This window comes from Rosa rugosa, chromosome 6, assembly GCF_958449725.1.
Source record: "Rosa rugosa chromosome 6, drRosRugo1.1, whole genome shotgun sequence".
In the NCBI taxonomy this organism is placed as follows: Eukaryota; Viridiplantae; Streptophyta; class Magnoliopsida; order Rosales; family Rosaceae; genus Rosa; species Rosa rugosa.
The window spans coordinates 17716985-17744522 of record NC_084825.1 but is presented as its reverse complement, the minus strand read 5'-3'; the positions used below and the strand labels follow the sequence as shown (position 1 = coordinate 17744522).

At 36.0% G+C, this 27538-nt stretch overlaps 1 protein-coding gene across 10 annotated transcripts; it reads right to left on the bottom strand.

Annotated features, from left to right (window-relative positions):
• Positions 1 to 1142: 1142 nt before the first annotated feature.
• LOC133715162 (transcription initiation factor TFIID subunit 1) lies at positions 1143 to 27538 on the bottom strand. Of its 10 annotated transcripts, XM_062141545.1 has the most exons (28): positions 27384 to 27538; positions 25865 to 25946; positions 24554 to 24703; positions 23936 to 24059; positions 23707 to 23804; positions 22648 to 22686; positions 21232 to 21274; positions 19893 to 19988; positions 19541 to 19668; positions 19292 to 19354; positions 19102 to 19147; positions 17637 to 17891; positions 16882 to 16997; positions 15603 to 15750; positions 14206 to 15307; positions 13137 to 13339; positions 12757 to 12994; positions 11435 to 11771; positions 8585 to 8794; positions 8378 to 8470; positions 6536 to 6736; positions 6112 to 6318; positions 4467 to 4956; positions 3899 to 4083; positions 3628 to 3747; positions 3170 to 3226; positions 1976 to 3094; positions 1143 to 1838 (listed from the first exon to the last, which is right to left on the bottom strand). In XM_062141545.1, the coding sequence occupies exons 8-28, from the start codon at positions 19903 to 19905 to the stop codon at positions 1476 to 1478; spliced, it is 5694 nt and encodes a 1897-aa protein (XP_061997529.1). In that variant the 5' UTR covers positions 19906 to 19988; positions 21232 to 21274; positions 22648 to 22686; positions 23707 to 23804; positions 23936 to 24059; positions 24554 to 24703; positions 25865 to 25946; positions 27384 to 27538; the 3' UTR covers positions 1143 to 1475. The 10 variants fall into 10 exon arrangements, with proteins under 10 accessions (XP_061997529.1, XP_061997526.1, XP_061997528.1 ...); XM_062141542.1 differs by lacking the exon at positions 24554 to 24703 and having other exon boundaries at positions 21217 to 21274; XM_062141544.1 differs by lacking the exon at positions 24554 to 24703.

Below are 27538 nucleotides of genomic sequence, written 5' to 3'. Positions count from 1 at the left end.
TACGTGATAAAGGGAGAGAGGGAAAATAGTCTCAAAAAAAAAAATTAATAATAATAATAGTAATAATAATGAAATAGCTTAATTAGGTATTAAAGAACAAAATCAATTATCTTATGGATAATAGGAAAATCCTAAAAGGGTAAGAGGGAATAATTTCCCTAAGATTATGTACAACATGGCAGGGCTTAATCAGCATAAGTATTGACCGTCCTCAATCTTAAGAGAGATACAAAAAAAAAAAAATTTAATTGCTCTTATTTATCAAATATATAATACAAAATTATTTAATTGGTCCTAAAACATTTTGAATGAACAAAGAAAGAAGAAAAAAAAAGACTAATCCACCAGATTCAATTAATACATATTGGTGAAAGGTTTTCTTACTCTATTTGATAATCATCAGAGATGGTTATCACCGATGATCATTAATTTCATGGTACTTACTATTAATTTATTAAATTTAAACTCCAAAATTGTAACTAAATGAGTATTTTTAAGCGTTTAATCTCATCCACTGAATTCAATCATTGATCGATTGATTCCAAAAAAAAAAAATTCTCATTGACAATAAATGGATATTCTTGGTCACTAAAGTGATCACTGCTCTGATAACCATAGTACCATCTAGAGTCTTCCTGACAACAATCAATTTAATATCTACTGTATATCTCAAATCCCAAATATTTATCAATGGTTATTCCAGAGGATGACTTTGAAGAAAATGTGTTTAATCTTCTTCCCCTAAAACAAAACAAAAAGAAATTGTAGTAATGAGATTTCTGGCTACACTATTGCAGCGCGGAAGTTCTGACTAGAAGAGCACATGCTTCAAAAAGCATTAAAGGCAAAATGCTAGAGGAAATAAGACTTTCGCATTCATACCCGGAAAACCTAAGTTATTCCCTCTAACCATTCAACTGTCAATCCAAGTGCTCTTGAACGAAACATCATAAAAGATGTTAAGCACATTGAGCACCGATACCTGTATTATTGCTTTCTTGGTTATAAAAAATGAAATTCATAATATTTGTTGAGCAGAGACGGATCCAAGAGACAAAACTAGGGCGGGCTAAGCCAATGCCGCGTCTAAGAATTTTGAGACTGAATTGAATATAGAGGAACCCTGCAAGAAGTAACTAACAGAACACAATGTTGAGTGGTTTTCCATAAGATTAATATCCTACTTCTCCAACTTTTTCTTTTTTTACTTGATAACAACAAAATAGTTCTTCGCAAGGCCAACCAAGGTTGTCTGATGAAGCAAAGACGTAGATCTGCACTGTATAACTGATGCAACTTTGAAACCACTTAAATCGGTTACAAAATATTTCCTGCATTGATGCTACATAGCAAGATAATATCAAGCCGTCTTCTTGATCAGAGCAGAATCGACCAAGAAGCTTCCACAGTTCAAAAGCACCCCCCGCCCCCAACAAAAAAAAAAAAAAAACAATAGTACTAATGGAAAAAGATATTTAGTTATCTACAGATTCAATGCCTGCTTCAGCTTCAGTCAAGCTTTCATCATTCTCAATCAGCATATAGTCACAGATCTCTAAAAGTTGATCTGCAAGGGGTGGGATACCTGGATTACGACCGTCATTATATAAGTGGGCATTGATGGTGATCTGAGCAACGTCATGCCTGAATTGCTCCCGGCTCTTGTACTCCATTTTCCTTACCTTCTCCCGAATTGTTGATAGATCCATGGGGCGCTCTACAAAGTTCAGGTAATCTGGAGCTTCCTTTTTGGACACAGGTTTAAGAAAAAGATACGAAACTTCAATTCGATCTTTGAGGGTTTCTACAATATGCTCCAAGATGTTTGCCAAACCAACCTGTACAGAAATTAAGCAAACAGTTCTTACAATTTTTTAATTGATCTATAAGAGTTACTTTGGCAACCATGGGCATGCTACTACAGATTCTGTAGAAATTGCAGTTACTAATATTGCAGATATCAATAGAAACCTACCTCTCCTCCTCTACGACGCTTTGTACTTAGGGCAGATTCTCCACCATACCTTCCCAACTCAACAACTGGCCTCCTTTTGGTGCCTCGATCTCTCTCTGGCATTCTATTATCAAACCTTCTTGTCTGTGAGTCCTCTAAATAGTCCTCTCTTATCGCAGGCCGTTTCTTCGTCTTCTTGTTCCTTGCTTTCTGACGTTCTTCTTCCTCCCTCTCTTGTCTGATGGCTGCTTCATATCGCCTGAGCTCCACTACTCTTTCTTTCTCCTCTATCATCCTCATTTCCTCTTCATAAAGCCTTCTGACCCTCTCTTCTCTCAATCTCTCGTCATTTCTTCGTTGTTCCTGCTCCTCCCACAATCTCCTATCATCTCTAGATTTCTTTTTTGCTGCTTCCTTTGCAAAATTTGTGTTATCCTGCTTCCTGTGCTTTCCAGAACTTGTCAATTCAACAATTCTTTTAGTTTTCCTGTGCTCATCACGAGTGCTCCCATCCTGACTGACTTGATCTAGATCAATAACTTCTTTGGGACGCTTAATTATGATTTTCTTATGCTGTTGCTCTCTATGTGCTTCCACTGATGACTGTTTACCAGTAGAGGGCTTTTGAGATTCCACCAGATCTCTGTCTGTATTTGCTGGTGGTCGTATAACAATGGTTGGCTTCTGTGGTTCAACATGACTCCTAACTATATCGGTCGGAGGCCGTATAACAATAGGGGGTTTATGTGGTTCAACTGGTACATTTTCAGGTTTTTTTGCCTTGGAAATTATTATTTTATTAACCTTAAGAGTAGACTTCCCAGTTTCAGGATCAGATATGGCCGGCCGCTCAGAACTCTCAGTCTCTCCAGGAGCCTGTTTATCAGGAACCTTTTCTGTTGACCCATATTTGAATATCACTGGGAGAACCTTTGGGGTTTCAACTTCAGAAGCTTCAACCCTGGCAATTTTAGCTGCACTTTTATTCAGCTTCTTTGCAGTAGTTTTCTGCTGAGACTGATTAGATGAATTCAGGGTAGTGGACTTCCCAGATGCTTTCTCCAGATCTGGAGCTTCCAGGTGTGTTTCGTGATCTTCTCCATACTTGGGGCAGTTCTTGTTTGTCCTCATGTGTCCAAGCTGGCCAATCAAAAGATAAATGACTATTTTACCTTATTTACAGATTATTACCAAATTCTGATTTGAGTTATGTACCTGACCACATGCTCCACAGACAAAACTGTCTCTTGCTGATTTCTTCTCCTTAAACACCTGAATTCAAAGAGCATGTTGAATTAACAATTATTTAAAATAAAAAAAGGTTAAGCGATTACATAAGAAATTTAGAAAAATAAGTGGTAGAATATAAATTCCACTTCATTACGGGTTCTTAACATATTTCAACCCCACCCCTCTTAAAAAAAAAAAAAAAAAAAATCAACTCGAGCATAATAGATATGTCTCAAAGACTCATCTCAAAAACATGTGATGCCAATGACGGGAACTTACCACATAGAACATCCATGTAACACAAATCAATAACAAAACTTTCTCTGACCACAAAAAAGAAAAGAAAAACTTGTCTTCAATTACAAAAACGTACAGCAAACAATATTGGAAAAGAAAGGGAAAAATAAGAAGCTAAGAAACCAGCAGTTAAGGGATATGCTTGCCTTGTTGACCCCATCTCCTGATATTTTCAGTTTTTTGTTCGTTAGACCCAAAGGCGCAGCATCATTCTGTTTTATTCCTTTGAGTTTTCCAGTCTTGTTTCTTTTAAGAAGATTTTCCATCTGCAATCAAATTAAGTACATTAATTGCAATTAAAAGAAGAAAAAATATCCTCATCACTGGACATACTGTGCTTTTTGCAAATTGAACAAAAGAGCTGAACTAAAAAAGCAATAAACCAAAAATAAATACGGCCAAAAGTCTCTTTTTTACCACTTTCGCGTCTCCAATTGGATTCTCTTTTGAAGTATAGGAACCATCAGGTTGTCCTGCATCAATGATTTGCTTTACCCTATCTGCATTCTCAAACCCATAACCTGTTCGGGAGCCTGGACCCAAATGAGCTTCATCCCCCACAACTCTTGTTTTCTTTTTTCTCTTCCTCTCAGTTTCATCATCTGTGTAACAACTATATTGGTCAACTATATATCATAAAGCATATAATGTCATTAGATACCGCTAAAAAAGTTACCAGAGTACAATGACCAATGTATCTGTTGATACATTCACAAAATCTAAAGAATAACAAAAAACAAATAGCACATTAAGAGGATTGCTGTGAGTTCAAGTTTTTGGCCATTGTCCATTTAACACAACCTACATACAGTACGGCTACCCAAGAGAGAGAAAAATATCCACAGTCGAAAACTTTTAGCACAGCATAAACATGAACAACAGCAAGTGCTAAAGACAACAATTCTGCAGGACATACGTACAGTGTGGCTACTTAATGCCAAACAAAAGCACTACATTTGGATTAATTATGTCTTAGTACACTTACCATCCATAAGCAACCTGCATAATTCAGCTGCTTCGGCTGCTTCATCTTCATTTTCCTCTTCTGCTTGAGCCAAGGAGGGGCGCCTTCTCATTTTAAGCCCTTTAACACCATCTGCCTTATCATAGTTGGATTCATGTTTACCCCCTAGCCCTTCTTCACATTCTTCTGCATCAAGCAGGTTTTCTAAATCCCCAGCAAAGGAATCTAGGTCACTATTATTTCCTTCAGAATCGCTTTCATTTTCATCACCATCTACAGCTGAAAGACTCTGAACTTGTCGTTCCCAAATTTCCTGACACTTCTCACGGTTCTGCTGCTGCAGCTGAAGAAAGGACATACGCTGTCCACGTGCATATTTGCTGATAGTATTTGCATCGACTTTGACCCCAGATGCAGCTTGCTCACTTGATAGCTTACGTATCATTGCAATCCGATGCCATCTAGTCTGCCTCGCAATCAGTTCATCAGAAACGCCAAATTTAAGAAGAACCTGGAAAAAAATAGCTCAGTTTTGTTTACAAGAGTACAGCAAAATTAAAAAAATGGGAACAAAACAACTGTAGATATTGCAGAACATTAGGAGCCTACAATACAATACTATTGTACCAGAATGAAGATAATTTTAAATGCTTCTGAAATATTCAATGCATGCCAGGGGAGCGACCTATTATTTTAACCTGTTTGACTGTCTATATAAAGAAATCCAATTATATACAACCATAGGTTTCATCAATGATTTTGAACTGAGGTAGAAGGTCAAAGATGTAGGTTTCATCAACTCGTATATGCATGCCTCATGCATCTTTGTATATATACATTCAGACTTGATTCTGGACAAATTTTGAGAAGCCTCTGAAGCTCACCTCATAGCTACCGGAAAATGAAACCTATTCTTAACAATAAACTTTTATGGCCAGAGTTTTGTTTTGGTGACTGACAACTAGAATTGGTGGTTATTGATGAACCTGGATTTTATGTCTCAGTTTATCCAATTCTTTTGCATACTTCTAGGAAAATACTCCTATACAAATTCAGTCGCCATCTTTTCATTAGGTAGTTTGGTGTAATGATTAGACCTGTTCACAAACTAAACCAGTCTTTACAGATGGTGACTGCAAAAATCATCAATTTAGAGATATACAATTGCATCAAACAAGTGAACAATTCGTCATGAGATGTTCCCTTTTAACCAAACCATCTATTTGGTTCATAGAAATGGCTGGGTAAATAATCTCTGAATGTTTTTGAATTTCCGTACAGATAATAAAGGTTTAAAAAATGAAAGGCTCTTATGTGAAAGACCATATGTATGCAAATATGAGAGTTTAGATCTGGGGTGTCAAATTCATTTGCACTTGAGTTTGGATTGAGTATGAGAGATGCATAATTAGTACAAGAATAAAGAACAAAACGCTATTAACAGAGGAATGTTTGACTGACTAAGATGAACAGAAGGTTGACATTGCAACTTTTATAACTTAATGTTTAACATACAATCTATACTGTAACATCATGTGTATTGTGTTGGATCTGTTTCATCCGTCACAAAAAATAATAATAATAATAATAATAATAATAAAATAAACAACAACAACATTCACAAGACATTACTCAGAAAGTATGATTTTAGGGCAGATGAGTTCACCTCTCGTGCAGCTTCCATGCTTAATCTGCGTAAATCAGAATCTGTTCCGGTAACAGTGGAACCTCCTCGACCAGCAGCAGATTTTTTCTTCACAACAGCGCTTGACATTGATGCTTTCGGAGTAGCACGAACATAACTAAACCCTAGGCCCCTACCAGATGGATCACCCACACCAGATATTTCCAAACGCTCAATAGTTTCTTTTCCCTGAAAAGGGAACAGTCATATAAATAGATCATTAAAGAAAAGAAAAGGGTCTGATGATTAATAGGATTTTCAGCAATCCCAGAGATATTGCTATGGGAAAATATACCCTGAACCTTACAAACAGAAACAATATGTAAAAGTGCGCATCCAACAAGAAAAAAAAAAAGGGAGAAAAGAAAATAAATATAAAATTATCATATCCAAGAGATATATTTACCAGTGTACAGGCTACAAAATTGCTACTCAAGTTCCATGGAGTAATCTGTAGTTCCCTTTCAATGTGGGATGCAGCAGCCAGAGTAATTGCTTCATCAGGGAGACGACTCATTGCAGATGATATGGCTGAAGGATGTGTTTCAGTAATTCCTAAATGCTTGAGCCTATAAAGACCAGCTTGCATGCTTTCATAGGCACATACCTAAACCCCAATGATGAAAACAACAAAAAGAGAGGGTATGTAAACATCAGAATTTGCAAATAAATACTATTTAAACTGCTGTGTTCAGACTTAAAGTGTCATGGATAAGCCAAATTAACTATTTCCCTCATTCATCATTACTAACAATAGGCTTGATGACAAATCAATAGTGCCATGCATTCAGAGATTCCAACATCGTGACTGGATCCAGATAAAAAGAAAATAAGTATTTGTCGATTGTTCAAGATAAGACAACAAAAGTGTAATAAACATATGCATGGCAAGTCATAGGATGGACAAAATACTAACACTATGAAACTCCTCAGTTCATAGCTCTGTTTCTATTGATACCATTAACCGAAAGAAAAAAAAATAGTAAAGTTGGAACAAGTTCTACAACTACTGGTGTGGAAGTCATCCAAATTGCATGTCACAGTTAAAATATTAGTATATGCCTAAAACTGAATTTAGTTTTGTGCATTAAAGAAAACAAGATGATTGCATGTAACCCATTATAATCATGAAATAACCCTCAAGTATAGCTGGTTACTCTAGCAAAATAGAAGAAAAACTGTAGTCTTCAAAACCAAATTATTACAAAATTAATGCAAAGTTTTCTGTCATCTACAGGAAAAAAAAAAAAGAAGAAGAAGAAGCTTTTATTCATATTCATTTTTCTAATTGTTCATATAAATAATCCGTAAAACCAATGAATTTGTCCACTTCTTCTCAGTGTGTGTATTTTACAGCCAAACTAGAGAATTATACTTTACTTATAAACATGCAGCTATTAAAGTTGTGAATATGGTAAAATATGGAAGTTATTATTAACACCCTGTAAAAGACAATCTACACACCCTTTTTGTATTTTATTTAAATCATTCTAGCTTGAATGTATAAATTGTCCATTAGACCCTCAACACAAGGAAACTTCATAAAACAATGGGACTGTATTGTCGACAAGTTATATAATGCAGTAAAATTGAAGGAACAGAAAAGTGAAGAGGGTGTTGATAGAATACCCTTTTAATATTCTTTATTCAATAAGTTGGAAAGAGTTCTAATTCAAACTAAAGTCAAATGACATTCCAAAGCCTAAAAGGTGACAGGAAGCAAACTATATAGTATCTATCACTATGATGCTCCTTTTTCTGTCTCGTACCAGCTTGCTTGAGATTTCAGTTGTAATATTTACCTTTGTTCTCCTATAGAAAGAATTATTTCTATTTGTAATCTCATTTCTATTTAAATATAAAAAAGTGATATATACACACACACACAAACACACACGAGTAGAATGATGTGCAGCTAACCAAAATCAAATCGAACACAAAGGGAGAAGTTCCAGCAAAACTATCAAGTACATTGTTATTGTCATTGTTTCTAGAATAATGCCAAGTGTACCACATTTAACCCACATAATGTGGCAGTTAAACATTGGATACTGCTAAAAAAGACTTTGATGCAAACTAATTCCTAACTGCCACATCAATTGACACACTATGGTTTAAATGTGGTTCATCTTCGTTTCGGTTGGTTTCTTCGGCTGTAGCTGTCTACGCTTAGTTATAGCTTGTCCACTCTTCATTAATGAACTGCTTAGTAGAAACAAAAAACAAAAGGCCTTCAAGTACAACTAACCTCTTCTGGCTTCACCATATTCCGTAATTCATCCTCTGAGAAAATCCGGAAATTGCGCTTCTTAACCCAAATCCATCTTCCATTTGATCCCTTCTGAATTGTCACATATCAATTTATGATGTTCAGCAGAATAGAGTTACGGACTTGCAGCTCTAGAGCTCTCAAACTAACTTGTGCCATGAAAAAATTTAACAAATAGACAAGTACCTGCAAATTCGCAAGTTCCTTCAGCTTCTTTTTAATAAAGGTATCAGTTAGGTAAGGAAATTGTGAAGGTAACTCTTCTGCACGGATACAAGGAAGAAAATGGCGCTTTTCGGCAGCACGGAACTCACGGCAAATGTAGACTAGGAGCCTGCTAATCATGTAATTTTGAAGATTCTTGGTTCCAGGAGACATTACCTCCATGAGAGGTTCCTGCAAACAACAATTAAATCAGACTGCTCAATTTCCCCTTATAGTTGTGGAAAGGTGATTTCCTAATCAGCGAGATCTACTGAGAATGGTAGTTATTGGCCGTGCACAATTTGGAAATAAACACTATGCAACTCCTTATCCTACTCTGATAGGAAAAAACAAAAAACAAAATAATAAAATAAGAAAAATAAAAATTAACCGGCTGATAAATATCACAAAATCTGCATAATATTGTAAGGATATTCTGACCATGCAAATATGAGGATCCTCTGATCAAATCTTTTCAAATACAATGACTACACAGAAACGTATACAAACACAAAGATATAGTGACAGAGAGAAAGGGAGAGGGGGAGATATAGAAAGAACGGTACACAGTGGCGTGCCACTATATATTGTCACTCTGGCTATGACCATTATGCATGTCCCTTTGTATCTAATGTGCTCTTAACCATAAGATAATTAAATGACTACCTTCACTGGCATCTAGAACATCATCAACCCAACGTAGCATTTGGGTTTTTCTATTTTTTTATTTTACATTTTGCAAGATAAAAAATCAATCCTTTGGTTCTTCTTAAGTAACAAAATACTATAATAATGCAAATAATAACAAGGATAATAATAATAAGGGAAAATGCTCATTTACCCAATTTTAGCTTAAAATTTGCCAACTTGCTCCACTAACTGTTTTTTAACCCCGTTTACCCAAAACACTCTAAGGGATTATTTCCCCTTTACCCAATTAATTCTTTTTGTCTTTTTTTTATTTATTTTTGGGACTTTTTTGCCCCCCTCTCTCTCTCTCTCTCTCTCTCTCTCTCTCTCTCTCTCTCTCTCTCTCTCTCTCTCTCTCTCTCTCTCTCTCTCTCTCTCTCTCTCTCTCTCTCTCTCTCTCTCTCTCTCTCTCTCTCTCTCTCTCTCTCTCTCTCTCGCCCTCCCTCCCTCCCTCCCTCCACGTCCGATTTCTCTCTCCCCTCCAGCAGGTCGCCCACGACGCCTGCTCTCTCCATCGCCGCGCCGAAACTCGTCGTCGTGCTCTCCGCTGTCAGGCTCGACGCCAAGCCGACGGTCCTCGTCGCTGAGAAGCTCGGCGAGGCCGGGGTTGACCTTCTGAAGGAATCGACGATGGACTGAAAACTGCTATCTGCTATTGGGCAGTCATAACCATAAAGATTGTAACATTAGTGCCCCCCAGTAGACTTTGTATTGGGGGCTAATGATGACTGCTTTATTTATTGACGGACTGAAAACTGCTATTCCAAAGTAAATGTAGTGTTAAATTGCAGTAGTCGATAAATGAAAAAAATTGTGTGGTTTGTGTCAGTCTAGTGGGAGGCAGTAGACAGAATATTGACCCTCATAATGTGGGTTTTTAGACATTATCTGTTGTTTTGAGTGTGAATAACTTCTATAATCTGTGAAACATAGGAAGCGGTGTAATGTTTGATAGTCTATTGGGGGGCAGTAGACACATTAGTGCCACCCAATAATGTCTTTCTTAGGAGACAGTAATCATCTCTTGTTGATTTGTGTTGTGATAAAGTGCAATACACTGTGAATCCTTGAAACTGGTGCAAGTTGTAATGGTTTAGTGGGGGGCAGTAGACACATTACTGTCCCCAAATAATGTCTTCATACGAAGTCAGAACCCTTCACTTAACTGGTGCAAGTTTTAATGGTTTAGTGGGGGGCAGTAGACACATTACTGCCCCCAAATTAGTGGGGGGCAATAATCTGTCTATTACCCCCCAATAGACCACAGTTTTGACGTCGTCCGAGACCTGCAATGGAAGCCCAGACCCAATTCCGGCGTGGAGAGCTTTCCGGACATCTGACGAACAAAACCGGCGAAGCCCAGAGGGGTTGGGATCGTGGAGTTAGATGGCGTCATCCTATGGTGGTTCGACGGTGGGACAGAGCGGCGGCGGTGGAGGCCGACATCGACGGTGGAGTGGTGGGCGTGGTGGCTCAGAGAGAGAGAGAGAGAGAGAGAGCCTGAGACGAGGTTAGAGAAAGAGAGAGAGAAATCGATGAGGGGGAGGAGAGAGAGATATGAGTGTAATTTGTTAATTAAAATGAGGGCAATACGGTCAAACACTGTTAGATTGGGTAAATGGGGTTAAAAAACTCTTGGTGGAGTAAGTGGGCAATTTTTGGCCAAAAATTGGGTAAGTGGTCACAGCCCCTAATAATAATTGTAAAAAGTAAAATAAATTTATAAAAAAAAAACACCGAGATTCCACTTCGTACATACTCAAAATGGGCATAGTTGATAGTATATTCCTTACGGTACTTGCTAGACTCTTATCAATAGTTGTCTGACTTGGCATTTTACCATGTCACTTCATGAGTGAGCGTGATTTTAGGTTAATAAATTTACCATTTTTTTTTTTTTTGCGTAAGAACCACAAATTCATCATCTAAGCACGGAAAAACAACAAGCAGAAAGATAATACTATTTCTAACTGTGGTAAAAAAAATTCTAAAGAGCATGGTACAACAAACAAACTTCCATACCTACTAAAGAACAGAATAAAAAACAAAGAAGAAAAATAAAAACTGTAAACAAAAGAGAAGGAAATCAAAATTAAAATATCGAAGGCAGAAGTAAGAAGCGGAGGTTATTGAACAACACACCTGCTGTCCGACTACAGTCAGCCTGTCTATGCGTCTAATTGAAAGCTTTCCCTTTGCAGAGCGAACTAATAGATAATCAGTTGACGGCACCTTATGAGAAAATACAGGTGCTCTGTACATGTTTGATTCCAGAGATGATTGACTACATCCAGCTTTCGTATCTCCCAGATAAGGTGATTTATCAGCAGGGTTTAGCGAAATCACATGTCCCAAGCTGCTGTTTTCATTCCGCAACAACGAACCAGTTTGATCATCTGGAGCTGATTTGTGATAATAAGTGCATAATCTTGCCCCCATACCAACATTGCTCAAAAGTAAAGGTCTTTCCTCACAATACCTAGAAAAATGATAAATCAAATTAGTCTGTTAAGGGCACCTCTCTCTACATTTGAAAACATTCTAGCTAGGCATCAACGGTAAAAGCATTAAACAAATATATTCTGATAGTTTTTATGCAAGAAGCCCTTTGCTGGGAAAAATAAAATAAAAAGTGCTTCTCAAAATAGTGCTTCTCAAAATAACTAATGAGAGTTTGTATTTAGTGAGCAGAATACGCATTGACACAACCCAAAGCAAAAGGTTGAGATACTTGGCACTAGAAATTATGATTAAAATCTTATTCTAATTACATAGAAAGTAAATTCAAATGACAGGTTGCTTCAAAATATCTTCAATAATATTAGTGTTTTCATATAGCGAAGCAGTTTACAAGGACCCATTGTAGGTGCCCCTAAGAGAAAACAGATAAGACTACAAAAGAGTTACAGTTTCAAGAAACAACAAAGGAGAACCTTCAAAACATTCCTACGAGGACTTCAGCCTCACAACAGACAACTCCATATGTCAAATGTGGGGTCTTTCATAATGCTTTCTTCTTCCTATCACTCTATCAGTGAATCTACTCGTTATCCAGCGTTGCGGCTTCCACAAGGCTTTTTGTTTGATTTTCTTTTTGGTTATATTTTTTTTTCCATTCTGACTGTTTAAGTATGCCAAACTCGCATTCAAATGCTCCTTCATATATAACCTCCAACTCAATAGAGGTGCTGCAAAAGGTAGCAACTATGTCTACAGTCCAACATTGAAAAAAGGTTTTCACCACCAAACAGGAAGCGGGGGAGGGTTTTTCTCAAAACTCCCCATAATGGTGCAATGAAAGACGTTCCGAAAATATTCAGACCGGCCTTTTAAATAAAAGAATTTAATGGCAAGATCCAAAGATAAACGTCAGCCAGAACCTCTTATTGTCAAAAATTAATAGCATTGGTTGAAGGATAAGGAAGTAACAATCTCATACAGAGAGCGAGGGTGCAGTGGCTTACTCAACCAGAAAGACATGTCCATCTTTCACTGAAAGGTCAGATTTCTTCTTAAATGCTCCAGGAGGCCGCAAAGATTTATTCTCACCAGGAAGCTTTTGTGCCCTTGGCAACAAACATATTTTTGTACGAACAAGATGAACCAAAGAGTTTGGTTGAACATTTTGAGCAGCAAGTGTTTTATCATCTTCAAGTTCCCTCCCTAAGTAAAACATCTTCACTGTTTCGGATGGCTTAAAGTCTACAAAAACAATTGTAGTGAGTGAGCTTTTATACTTCTCAAAAATATATACTGCAACTATGCGCATTAAAACTACGCATCTATTTCTAAAACATAAAACTAATATGAATGGAATAAACATATCGAAAAGAGAGGTTACAACCTAGCTTTTTTGAAGCTTTTGCTTTAACACAAGAAACAGTTTCCTCAGCACCTACATGAACCTTACTGCCTTTGCCACCCAAGCTCTTTATAATAATTCTCATTGGTCCTTGAGTGGACAGCTTCCCTTGTTCTTTTACAGCTATTTGAATATCATGGGGATACCACAAAGCTTTTGGTCGATGAAAATTAGCAAGATCCTTGCTGCAAAGGGGGCAAAAAAGAAAAAAAACAGCATGTAAGAATTAGTCTAAGAGTAGGATGTGGGTGGCATTGGATGGCAGATTCACAGCACAAATTAAAACTAAAATTGTCATGATGAACTGAATACCCATGCATAAAATAAAACTAACGCGACCTAAATGCCAATTCTAAGAAATTGCTACGCTTTTGTAACTAAATAAATTTTAGAAGGCACTTGGCTTAATTACACTTGAGCAACAAAAGCATCTATGCCAAGGACTTTTCTCCTGCTTTAAAATCTACAATGAATTTAGGCCATTGAAAACGATAAATACCCACTTCTTGGTGTGCAAGATGCTCGAGCCAAGCAGCATCTGTATGTGTGATAACAAGTGCCAGCATAGATGGGCAATATTTACAATACACACAGAGCCACTATTTTCTGTTGGTCAATAAGTTCCTGGGTGGTGACCAACCTTTGAACCAATCTTTTCCTACAATCTACAGATTACTGAGAGGCCATAACCCGATAATGTAAGGCACTCTATCAAAACAAAACAAAATCTCACTAAACTAGGAGTTCAAAAAGGAGATGTAAGGCGCCTTTGTTATCGATTATGATAATTCTATTTTGTTAGAGATAAGCTTAATATACATATCTACTTCAGATCTCTTAATCCATTAAATTGGCACTTAATATACTAAAATCTTCTCATGGAGTATACATATTAAAACATTAGGTTTCAGTTAATCGTTTTAAAATATTGTTACTTCTTGAAAATTGAAATTAAGAAGCGTAAAGAAGTCAACAATACAACATCTAACCGAATAAAGCATGATAAATCAACTAAGCACGCAGCAATATAAAAAAATAGCATCCATCTTACTTGCTCAACTTCAACTTCATCGTCTGTAGCATCAGTGCAGGTTGTGAGTGATAAATCTTTATGCCTTGAGCAGTGCGTTTTTTAGAATTTGATTTTAGTTGCTGAGAAGTTTTCCTGTTTGAATAGTGTTTGTCATTAGCAACATATCGCCAACCAAATTGACCTCCATGATTTGGCAGCTCCAAAGAGTCCCCATTGCTTGACTTTAAAGGGCGAGTCACAATCATGGCCCCTGAATGAAGCTTAAGATGTTCAGAGTCTTTGTTATCCAAAATCTCAAAAAGCATTTGCTCATCTTCAAGATCAAGGATAAGCTTTGGCTTATTAATGGGTATATCTGGGTCCCAAATTATTTGATCTAACCAAGATCCTTCCAGTATGTCTCTGTTTTTTGAGCTAAGTTTGCTGAAATGCCTCACAGCATGTCCCTTATGAAGCTTCTCACCAGAATTCTCCACTCTACCATCCGCATGGTCATCCACTTCATATCGAGATTCTAGCCTTAAAAGTTGGGGATGGTATCTGCTTTCTGATAAACTGGGACATGGCGGTCCTGACAGATTTCTTGAGCCAAAAGGCTCCAACAGAGTAGAGTAGCTGTGTAGCGTAAGACCAGGATCCTTCTCATCAAGTTCTTTTTGGGAGTGTGTCTGAATCTTTTGTGACCCAGTATCAGGTTCGGTTTCACTATTAATTGAAGCTTCATAAGGTCCGGAAATTTCACAACTTTCAACAGACTTGTTACTCGTTACAGGAGAGTTTCCCCAAAGAATTTCCTCTTCCCAGTCCTGCTGATCAAGAGGGTAAAATGTAGAACACAAAGGTGATTTTGTTTCCAAAGAAGGATCCACAATGCTATCCTCTTTCATCGGTTCTGCGACGAGGCACATGCTCTTTCCTGGCCCATCCCACAAATCCACAGGGGCATCCTCTTTTACAAAGTCAAATTTTGCAATGTTGAAGTCATCGTTATTGAATTCTGAGATAGCATGTTTCACTGCACCTGCCTGTTTTAAAGATGGAACTCCGTCACCAGTTCCTTTTAGGAATGCCTCTTCATCGTCTTCAACAATATCAGAGATATCCATCGATTCATACCTATCTGGAAGGATATCCATTTATTAAACACTAAAATTATCGGAAGAAAACAATAGCAGAACAGATGCCCTGTTGTTCAGACTAAAAAAAAAGATCCTTTTAAAGGAAAAAGGAAAACTATGAGCTCTAGAAAAAACAGAAGCCAAAGAAAAATGCTACAGAAAGTCTCCCAGAAAAGAAAAGAAGATGTATAAAAAAATTTAATGAAAGCATTCCTTCGACAGAGGAGTTTGCGGCCATCAAAAGATGTAATTTTTCACATGAATTAATTCATGGAGTCGAGCAACATTAAAGAATACCTTTAGCAACAGAGTACCTATGGTCTCTTTTTTCAGCCTTCTTTAAGGGTACATGAATGCCAAAGATTTCTGAGAACCGTAAGATCACCAATCCGTCTTCTATGCATAGAACGGGCAATGGTGTGGAACTTCTGTCTGAAAGTATGTCCTATAGGATCATGACAGAGAGAGAGAGAGAGATGTAAACCTCAATGAAAAGTTACAGAAAAGTGACAGGCACTGTCAGTAACATGATCAGGAATGCATATACCTCATACAAAGAAAATAATCACACTCATGTGCCCAACATCTCCGACTACATTTACTATAGCATCTTAAAGAAATTAGAACAAAAGAATAGCAAAACCCAACAGTACCAAAGCTAGTGCAATGTCATTGCATGACTATATTATCATTTCCACAATAGTGTCCCCAACTTGTCCAAAAGCACAAAAAACAGATCTTATGGATTAAATCACAAAAAACATAATCCAACAAATAGGATATATCTTCGTTTTGAGTATTGACTATGAGAAGAAACCACAATTTTTATTTTGAGAAAAACAAAAGAAAGAACAACTCAATTTCATCCACCTTCTTAGTCCCCGCACTGTCAAATATAAAACACAATTTAGGCACTTAGTTCAGCCTAAGCCAGTCTAAGCTAGTCTAGGCGAGTCTGGGACAGTTCAGGGAAATAGGAAGGTCCAACATAGTCCAGTGTACCAAACGACCCCTTAACTTTTCTTCACACATAAACTGTATAAAATTTAGGTGTTATATGAAGAGGGTAACACCAAAGTCAACCTAGCAGGCTAATACAGATACTCTCCAAATCCCATTTGCACAAATCTTATATTTTCAGGCTTCGGTAAAATCTTCTGTAAGGCATCAGTTTTAGGTTGTTAGGTTGACTTGGGTGGAGAGGATAGAGACATTACTCAGGAAAACGTTTCTTAATGGTATTCTACCATCAGAAGTATACGCGCAAATGGTTGGGATTCCATACAAATTTTAGGCTCAAGCCAAAGTCTATGGAAAGACATGGCAACGGTTTATTTTGCAAGAATTTTCAGCTTAGAATGCAGTTGTTTCTTAGTTTCACTGTACCGTGAAAATGCTGCATCTTTTAATATAGTTGGTATAATCCCAAGTGTAACTGAGTGTGGTTATAGAACTCAGTAGATGTAATGTCCAGTGCACACTACCACCTTGTATATTTTAACGAATATGTTTCTGATGAAATAAGTACCAAATACATGAAAAGATGTGCATCTTCCAGATATAATCAGAATCTGACCTGAAGCTGTTCTGCATGATCAACCAAATTTTCAGAATCTAACGAACCAATTTCACAACCATTCTCCTCAGATGTTTGTCCTTTATGATCCGCTGCAATATGCATACCCTCATCACCTGAGCATGTAATGCAAAAGTACATCAAATATCAGAGCAGAAAACGATCCCAAAAAAAAATCAATAAAATAAACCAGGGAGAAACAGGATTATAATCCATATTAATCTCCTTTATACACATATAGGCTCTGTAATGTACAGTAGATTGTTTAAAAGAGCAAACAACTGCAAACGCATTTCTACAAGAAAGAGTTAGCATTAACAAGTGCATAAAATACATATGCCTAGATTGTTTATAAGATTCTCACATTTTCCGTACACTTCTCATTTGAATGGAAATTGCACCTAGTAGTGGACACTATTATTTCGATATAATATAAACGAAAAAAATAATAATATATACAAAATCCTGAAAGGCATGTACCATTTTGTACCACGACATCAGTACTAACAACTATAATTTTCATTACTCGTGTTCTTGGAATACCTAGCAGCTTATAAGACATTCACATACTTTCCGCCTAAAATTTTTATTGCATTTCATAACCTATTTTAGCTATAGACTACACTTTAGACATTTCTTCCATGCCATAAATAATCATTAAAATTTTAAACCTATATGTGATCAAGTGACAGATTGATATAAATACGTAATGGAAATGAACAACTAGCAGAAAACTGTATTTAATGCATACATACCAGAGACAGAGATAGACTGAACATCAACATCATTTTCAACCACCTCATGTTCCTCTTCCTGATAACTTTCCTCATCATAATTTTCCTCCTCCTCATCTCCTGCTTCACGTAATTTGGCCCATGAAACTTCTGCAGAAAGATATTCCTTTTTGGGCAAGAGATGGTCCTCCTCAGTAGCAGCTTGAATCTCTGGTCCCTCAAATTCCTCATCAATATCAAAATAATTAACTGCATTTTCAGCCTTCTCATCATAATCTGATATAATAAAACATACGAAAGCAGAGTCAGAACATTTGAAATGACAATATTCACAAAACTAAATCTTTATTTCTTACTGCTTCAAGGGAAGGGTTGGACAGCCTTTCCCAAACCCCCAAACAAGCAAATAAGGAAAGATTTTCACACAGGAAAAGAACAAAATAGAAAGGTCAATATGCATTATATTTAACAAATGGTCCTTCCCAATGATGAATCAAATTATCCTCCAGCCCTAGTGAATAATTATCTATTAGGAAAGAAAACTTAGAGAGACAGAGACGGGGTAGCTATGATCATAAACCAATTAGATGATATCAGTAATTGATCTTCCATCAGTAGTATTTAATTTCCCCAGAGAATTTCAACCTGTAAATATTATTATCTCCAAGCAGCCTTTCTGTTCGTTTTGTTGATCATTTTCCTTCGTCCAAATTTTCTTTTCTGAGTTTAATGAGTGAAACGACATTTGTAATTGAATATTCTTATATACAGAGACTATCTTACTATCCACATTGTTGAACTTGCAACAGCATGCCTGCCTGCCTTTTCATAAAATGATACAAAGGCATACATCAGATACCAATTATTTGTAATCCAATTTTTGGCATTTGGAGATGATATAAGGATCGGGACAACGGATATTTTAGTAATAGGTCATATGATTCTGAACCTAAGCGTCCAAACAGCAATCACCCTAACTCCAGATTCCAAAAAGCTAGTGACAAATCTAATGAGAACCCCTCAAATCAATTTCATATGTAATGCCTTTTTGACCCAATTTTTTCTTGGTCCAGGTACGTACGTAAGCATGCTATGAGTGCAACTCAGAAAGTAAAATAAAGTCACACAGGTATCATATGGGCATGTGACACAACCGAATTGTACCGCCGTAATCTCTAGTGACACAACCAAGGGAAGTCATTTCCACCGAACTATACTCTTACATTAACTCGCAATCTCTCATATATTAGGTATGGCTATGTTGGAAATTGTTAGATACCTAGTACCATTCACCTGAAGCATCATAGTGCATTACAAGATGGCTTTGTTCTTGAAGTGATATTACTTGATAGCCACAACTTCAAAAATGTTCTTATATAAAGATAAGGAAATAAATATGAACTAAGTTCAACCGAGGGAGAAGGGAGGGAGTACGAAGAAACACCACAAAATTGCATGAGATCACTTTCCCGGCTTACAACATTACCTTGTTCGACAGCATCAGCTGATTTTCTCTGTGATTTTACTGACAACTACAAATTAAACAAAAAAAATTGTCAGGAAACAAAAAAGAGCGATAGAGAGAAAGCACAGCTAAAGAAATGAGAGCGCCAAGGAATATAGGTGCAGATATCATTACATACAATAAGAAGCAAGAAAAATAGGAAAGAACATACATCTATATCTGTAAAAGAAGGATCCAACTTGTCGGCAAGTGCAGCAAGATGTTCCTTCGCATCCTGAAAAACATAATTGTGATTTTAGCATGTAAATTACATTACAAAACTGAAGTCAATAACTACTTTGACTGATTGCTGACAAATTTATTGCCCGAGGCCTTTTCGTTCCGAAAGAAAACAAACATGTTGGTATGAATAGTTGTGTGAGCACAAGAATTAAGATGAAAAGGGGAAAGTTAAGGTAACCTCGTCAAGATAATCGACATCAAGATGTCCCGAGTCATTGACATTGCCAAACATAAATCCGAGAAGTCGGCCACCCCTACCGGCCTGCTCCTCCTCCTCATCCTCCTCCTCATAATCTTTCTCCTCATCTGCCAAAACAGTCTCAGAGAGCTGTAAATATTGTTGTTATACAAAACAACCATACAATTAAACCATAGGCAATTAAAGAATTCAAACAGCCAATTGTGGCGTACCGGATTAAGCAACCAATTGTTCAAAAAAAGAAGAGCAGTTTTTAAGCTTAGAGTTTAGAAGAAGATGTTGTTCGCTAAGATTTGAATTGAGAATCAAGAGGAGAAAAAGGAAAGAGTACCTGAAACAGCCATGGCTGAAGCAATCTTCAGTGGTCGTTGTGAAGAAAACTAAAATAGATTCCACTCTTCGACTTGTTTCAAGTCAAGAACGATCACTGTTGCATGAAACGAAAAGCCAACGAGACACAAAAGATCGATTAAAAGAGGGAAGGAGGATGAATTTGCGCTTTTAAGGACATCGATGCCAGAAGTCGGTGACTCGTCGTTTCTAAATCCTTTCATTTTTTTTTTCTAGAAGATGAGAAAATATGTATATTATATACACTAGCAGCGGTGCCGCGCTTTGCTGCGGGATGTAAATTGCAACCACGAATCGTACTTAAAAGTTTAGGCAGGTCTGTCTCTAAATTGAAGGTTTCCATTTACTACATAGTGCCTTTTCCTAGTCCCTCTTGTTGATCCCCTTTAATTGTTAGTATAGAACTAATCTTAGAAGGACAGAGAATATAAACTAAGATAGCCTATTTGTTGGTAGCTGCTATTGATATTGGAAACTTTGAAAAGATCTCAAAGATAGGACATGATCTAATTCATCTTTTGTTTTAGATGAACAGCTTAGTGTTGTGTTTTTGGCTCATTGATACAATCTGAAAATTAGGATGCAGAATTCAAATCCAAGTCTAGAAAGGAAAGAGGTTTGCGCGCAGCTTTTCTATAAGTTCTAGAAAAGTTAGTCTTTCAAGTTCTATTAGGATTTGTATTAAAAAGCTTAATCTATTAGGGTTAGGAATCCTAATCTCATGTTGTATCAGCAGCCTCTATGCCCTATAAATAGGAGCTGCAGTCAGTTTTCTGGAAAAAGAAGACAGAGAGTGCAGAAAACTGAGAGTCAAGGTGATAGAGAGATAAGAACTAGTCTGAGGGGTTTGAGGGATCTGCAATAAGTACTTGTAAACACCTAAATTCTTCATAGTGCTAGTGAATCTCTCAAGAGAGATCACGAAGTGGACGTAGGCTAAAGTTTTGGCTGAACCACTCTAAAATCTGCGGTGTTGTTTCTGTTTTCAGTTCCTCTATTTCTGATTTTGCTTTAGTAAAACACAACGATCCTAAAGGGGGCTTACACAATACTTAGGAGAACTTGAAGATTCATTCAAAGAGTACATAATCATTACAATGTTTCCCTGCTATTACCCATAGAATTTTCTTAAAAGAAAAAAAAAAATGTAACTGAGAAGCAAAAGACACAAAATATTTATACTCTGTGATGAAAAAGCCAGAAAGAATCATGAAAATCAAACTTGGAATGTTGAGGAAACATTGGTTTTTGGGAGCCATTAACAATACAGAAAATAGCAAATGGTCTTGGCAACCAATCCATACCTATAAAAACCATACCTAGAAATCGACAACCCTTGCTTTTCAGATCCTCAGACTTTTGCTGCAAAAGCAATATAAGGAAAAACATGAATCAGAAACCAAGTAAAGGTAGGAGAAAAGTTTTACAAATTAAAAGAAGGATTTCCACTTTATAAAACGAAACACTTATTGAAGAATTTTATTACTAATTGTACAAAAATAACATTATAGACAAAAAAAACACTAATGATGCTTTGTAACAGTACACTAAGACTCTTCAAGTTAGCAAGGAAATAGTGCACATGAGCAGAAAAGCGATGAGAATTAGCTTAGAACAGAAGGCAGTTAATTGGTTGAACCTCAGCAACACCAGCATAAGAAATATCAACTTTGGAGGAGCTATAGATTTTTTGATGTATTGTGGTTTCTACACATGCATCAGTTATAGCAGCAACTATGCTAGTAGCAAATATAAGCAAGCAGAATTACAAAAGAAAATTGAAAGTAATTTCCAAGGTCTTTAATCAATCTTTTCTTAGTACAGTATAATTTAGTACAGCTATATCTTTATCGTTCTTTCGACATACACCCTTTAACCCCATTTCATGAACCTATCTTTAACTAATTAACTATCCTGTTGTCCCAACCATTTCAGATAATTGAGTATTGCTTTGAAAAAGTCCAAATTGGAAAACAAAATAAGGGAAGCCAACTGAATCAAAGTCCGAGTCATATCTATGTCGAACCAAATCTGAATATCATTTATGTCCTCATGACTGAAATTTATATCCAAAAAAAAAAACAGTAGTTAACTATGAAAAGTGTTGAAATTGTGTATAATCTTGGTTGTAGTAACTTTGAAAACCCAAGATTCTAAACCCTGTATAATTTTATTCTATATTTGTGGCTGATGTAGTAAAGCATAACGCCAAAACCCCCATTACAAACAGAATAGTGAAAGACTGAAAGCCAAATAGGAGACAAAGCATTTCCATGATGCTACAAAGATGGCCATAAGCTGTGCACGTCTGATTTCGAATAGGGTAACAATCAAGTCGACAAACTAACTCAGAAAGTTATTAATTTCTTTTATCATTTAGTTTTTCCTTTAGAGTCTGCTAGCACAATTATTATTATTATCCAAACAAATAAACTCATTAGTTTCTATTCTATAGGAAAAACAGAAGGAATAACAGCTGCTTATCCATGAAGAGTAGAACTGATTAAACTCTTTGAAACTAAAGTCTATAATCATCCATTAAAAGATGGAATGCTGAATAGAACAATCAGTAATATATGGATTTAGAAATACAATGTTAAAAACTCATTCGTGAAAACAGAACACCTCATAATCTTAATATAGGAAAAGAAAGACCAAGCACAAAACAATCAAATTGAAGAGATTAAAAGGAAAAATAGACACGATTATCTCAATCATAGCACAAAATCCCTCACCTGGTTGGTTTAGCACGATTATCTTCAGTCACAAAATTCCTGTAAAGGAGAAATTGTTCCATGAGGAGTTTAAAATAAAATCTGACAATCAAATTTCAATTTTCTATCAATTGATCACTACAAATTATATTCACATATGATGACTGAATGGATAACTACGTTGGCTCTACCAATTTTCAGTAATACTGTTTAAACTGATTGACATCCCCTTTTTGAGACAAGAAATTACTGTTAATGCTTTAGTTGTTTTGCTGGATTTACCAAAATGTGTGTTTGTGACAGAAAACTAAATTAACCTCCCTACCAAAAGGAGTTTCACGATTTTTTTGTTTTTGTTTTTTTATCCTTTGCTACCCATTTTTACCTAGAATATATAGGGTCAATGGCACACCCTTTTGTTACTAATCCCCACTTAATCAGAATCATCCGCTAACTATGGTTCTGAGGACGATAACCATAGAAGCAAAAAAATAAAAATAAAACTATTAGCTCTGCCATGTGATTTGCCGATGATCAGTTCCCACAATCTTTTTAAGAAAAGTGATCATATCAATTGAAGCCAGAAGAAAAGAAGGATCCCAAATAATTCAACCTTATTTTATAATCCATTTGAACCCAGAATCAAACATCAAATACAGAATGATTTCATACAAACATATAGTTCAATTCTAAAACAAATAGAAATTTTGGAGGATCAAAGATTGAAGAAGGAGTAACAGGTGCTCTCGGTCGAATCGAAAACCTATCAGAAACAAACCAATCAATACCAAGTTACCAACCAATCTGATTGAACAGAACATGACAAAATATATCTATGAAATCAAGCAAGCCACCATCTAATGAAAATTGTCAAATTACCAAACATCAGAAACCTTGAAACCTTTCCAATCAATCACCAAAATCCCAAATCCAAAGATAAACAAAAGCCCTAAAACGTAAAAACCCATAACAATTCAAGACCAACAACGACTAAAACCCCAGCTAACAAAAAGCACAGAAGAAAATGGCCAAACCACAAAGGTTAATCTAACCAGAAACCAAAGGAAAATTTCTACATACCTTAATCAAACCAAAAAACTCAGCAAGAAAAACTTCAAAACCAAGACCAATCGCTCTTCTTCTCCTTTTTTTCTAAACCGTATCCCGTCTTCTATTGCCTAAAGAGTAAAGACACAGCGCCAAAACCGACATAGCTTCAGACACCAATGGCAGAGGCGTAAAAAGGGATAAAGTAAGGACAAAAATGTCCTTTCGGTCCTTTATGAAAAGTCAGGAACAGTGCACTCACGTTTAGTATATAGTAAACTAGAAATGACACCCGCGCGCATTGCTGCAGGATTTGTTGCTGTTAACAACTTTGTATGTAAGGCTTGTTGATGAGTTCATTCATCCAGTTGAAGCATGGCAATAAACTGAATGCATTCATTTGTCAAGATCAAGAGACTGGTCATAATGATAACAAAAAGCATGTAGAAAACTAATGTATGGCACAGAGCTAAGGGTATATGCATACAATTATTCTTTTTTAAATAAATAAAAAAGGGAATCCCAACTCGTGTATCATATTTAGTTGTTCACTGCTTGAAGAAAAAGAAGAATATTTACAAAATGGTAAGACATATACATCAGAATATATATTATAAAATCCAAATTTTTTAGCTAGTCAGTATATAGAAGTAAAACTTCCAGTCTCAGTAAATCATCTTTGCTAATTGAAAATTGTTCCTCTACAATTTCTTCTAAAATCCCTTATCAATGTTTCAATCTGGTGGACTAAATCACCAGTTCCCGCTCAACTTGAAAATAGAGCTGCAAGGGAGATCTACACATAACTGACATAAGAGAAAGAAGGTACGTTTGAATGGAAAACCAAAAAAGTAAATAATTACAACTATTGATCAATTACCTCAATCACTGAATTTGTTTCAGACTTATTCTTGAAACTGGCATCTCTAATGAGGTGAGCAGAAATATATTTGAAAGCCTAATTGCTTCTTTTTTTGACATATTTCCATGACAGAGGTCTTCAATATATAGTTGTGCATAGAGACTGATGCTGAAGAAAGAAAAAGAAAAAGGAATTCTTTTTGTGACAAAACAGCTTATTTTCAATTATCCATGGCTTTCTTTCTAACTGAACAACTAACAGAAATATAATGAAGTCCTCAGTTTCATAATTATTTTACAAATTCACCCATCCGAGCATAAATCTTTCAGAAATTCCGAAACTCAGTTTCATAATTATAATGCTCACCTCCATGTTCTTATGCAAGCCAAAAACAAAACAATCTAATAACCATCGATGCAAGTGAGCATATTCTAAATGTACAGTACAATGAGATATAAGCAAATGACCATCATCTTATCACAGACAGCACCTTATTTTGAATTCCAATATACAATGATATAGCATATAGCAACTATACAATTACATAACTGGAAGAACTTTTCTTCTCTCAAGCAAATACATTTGTTTTGGTTGCTTTGTCTAAACCAGTAGGATGAATATTCTGGAAAAGCTTGTCACTTTTGGTAGCAAAAGTAGCAAGGGAAATTGCTACATTTGATTAAAAAATGTTGCTCTTTGGTTTATGCAAGTTTCCTAGATCTCCCCAGCACATTACTGATGCTGGTCCTCTGGCATCACAATAAGTCCTTGCAATCATGTATAAGACCTATACAACTTTAAGAACCTACTTATAAAATATATGATCGAACCTTGTGTGTATGAGTGTATATAATCATATATATACCTAATCAACTAATTGGTAAATAGAATTGCTCAAGAATTGGTAAACATACCAACTTGCCTCAGACCAAAAACCAATCAGACATGCAGTTTCTCTTCGTAAAGTTATTTAAAAAAAAAAATCAAAATAAGAACAAAACACCTCAATTACATTGGGTTGCCCCGTACACCTTATCCCCGAAACATGACATAACCTAACCTTTTTTTTTTTTATTTTTTTTTTATTTTTTTTATTCTTGAGCATGGATTACCATCTGACTTATACATGGCATATGCAGAATCAAAGACTATGATTGAATCATTATCCTCGGCAAACTTATTAAAACTCAAAACACTATCTTCAACTAAATATCCATAAAATGAAGCCATTCACCGAGGATGATTGTTTGGAGGGGTACTATGATTAGGTATATGAATATATCATCATCACAAAATTGGGAATCATATTAAAATAGCAGAGAAGCTTACCTAAGCTTTGACCAAGTTATGATCAGAAATTTCGATTGAAAGAAATGCGCTAAAGCCTTGGCAAGTATTTGATGATAAAATTCTGTGGGAATTAAACACACAGTTAGATTGGCTTGAAGGAAAAACTGAGGCATAAGAATGTCAATACAAAATAGGATTACAAATCAAACGCAGTAGCAAATCAAAGAAGCAATTAAGAGCAGTTTACTGAAAAGGAATGGTTTTTAACAGTTGAAAATAGGCAATGCTGCTATATATTTTTAACAAACCCATAGTCTCTGAAACTATGTTTCATTAAAGCTGATAAAACTCCTTAAAACTATTAAATGCACAGAACCATTATCATGATCTAAAGGCTTAAACTGAAAATTCAAATTCAAGGATCAAGAGACAATTCAACACCCAGAAACATGACCTCATAAAGGAAACATTTGGTACACAACCCAACACCAGTCAACATAAAAAGGAAACCCCATAATGAAAGAAGAAATAAACAATGCAGACAAAAACAAATTCCTCCAATGACACACATCTATGAAAGTTTAGGCATTCATATTGGATGCACACCAGCTGTCTGCATGAATAAACTATATTACAGGAAAAAGAGACAGTAGATGAACTTACAAAGGAAAAAAACACAAAAAAAAAACAAATCTAAAGCCACAGAAACTGCCTAGAAACTTCATACGGAAAGGAACAGAAAATGGGAAAAGAGCTTATCCCAGTTAACTGGGGAATACCAATATTAGCAAGGAAAGAGAGAAAAGGCACAACACAGCAACAACAACTAAAATAGTAATCAAGTTCTCGAAATATCAGAAAAACCAAACGGATCTTACTAACTTTTGTGTAGAAGTCTGGTGGGGAGAACAAAGCGAAGTTGGTTTGATCAAAATACAAGTGCTATCCACAATAATAGATAGCTACCTGAAGTTTTAACTATGACAAAGGTACAGCCTTAAACTAATTTGGATTCGCAAGCTAAGAAAACAAAAAAATAAATATAGAATCATCATAGCTGGAAAAGAAGTTGACTGAAAACAAATTGAAGAGGAGGTGGGGAAAAAAAAAAAAAAAAGCAGCTACATAAAACACTTGCATAACTTGTGTCATTCATTATTGAATTGTGTGCAAAGAAAGGAAAAAGAACAGATAATTCAACTATCGATCACTAATGATTCATGTTTCAAGAGAGAATGTAAGAAATTATCATATGAAATTCAACCCCATCCCATATATATATTTTTGCAAGATGAAAATCAGAGAAGAAATACACATAAATCAGAGCAATTGACAGATGAACAAATGAAAATCAACAATCCAAAACAAACCCAGAGATGAATTCGTTTTGTTCAAAACTGATAATATAGGGAGCAGATTCCTAAAGAATTGTATTAGAGGTGAATTCGTTTTGAGCGAGAGAGAGAGAGGAAAAGAACGAACCAGAAACAGAAAACCCACCACAAAACCCTTAATCGAATAATCCCAAAAGACCGTAAAATTTCAATAAACAAGTTACCTTTTATCAATTGAACCCAACTCTCTCTCTCTGTTTTCTCCTGACTGATAGCGAAGATCAAACCAGCAGTCCCCTCAAGTCTTTGTCAAGAAAAACAGGAGAATTCAGCACCTGGAAGGGTCGCAGATGTGAAGAACAATTAAGCCCAAAACCGT

Coding starts and splice junctions, on each gene's coding strand:
- LOC133715162 (XM_062141545.1), bottom strand. Junction 19,355..19,540: donor ATGTCGATTATCTTGACGAG/GTTACCTTAACT, acceptor TATGTTTTTCAG/GATGCGAAGGAACATCTTGC. Junction 16,998..17,636: donor TCAGTCTATCTCTGTCTCTG/GTATGTATGCAT, acceptor TTACATGCTCAG/GTGATGAGGGTATGCATATT.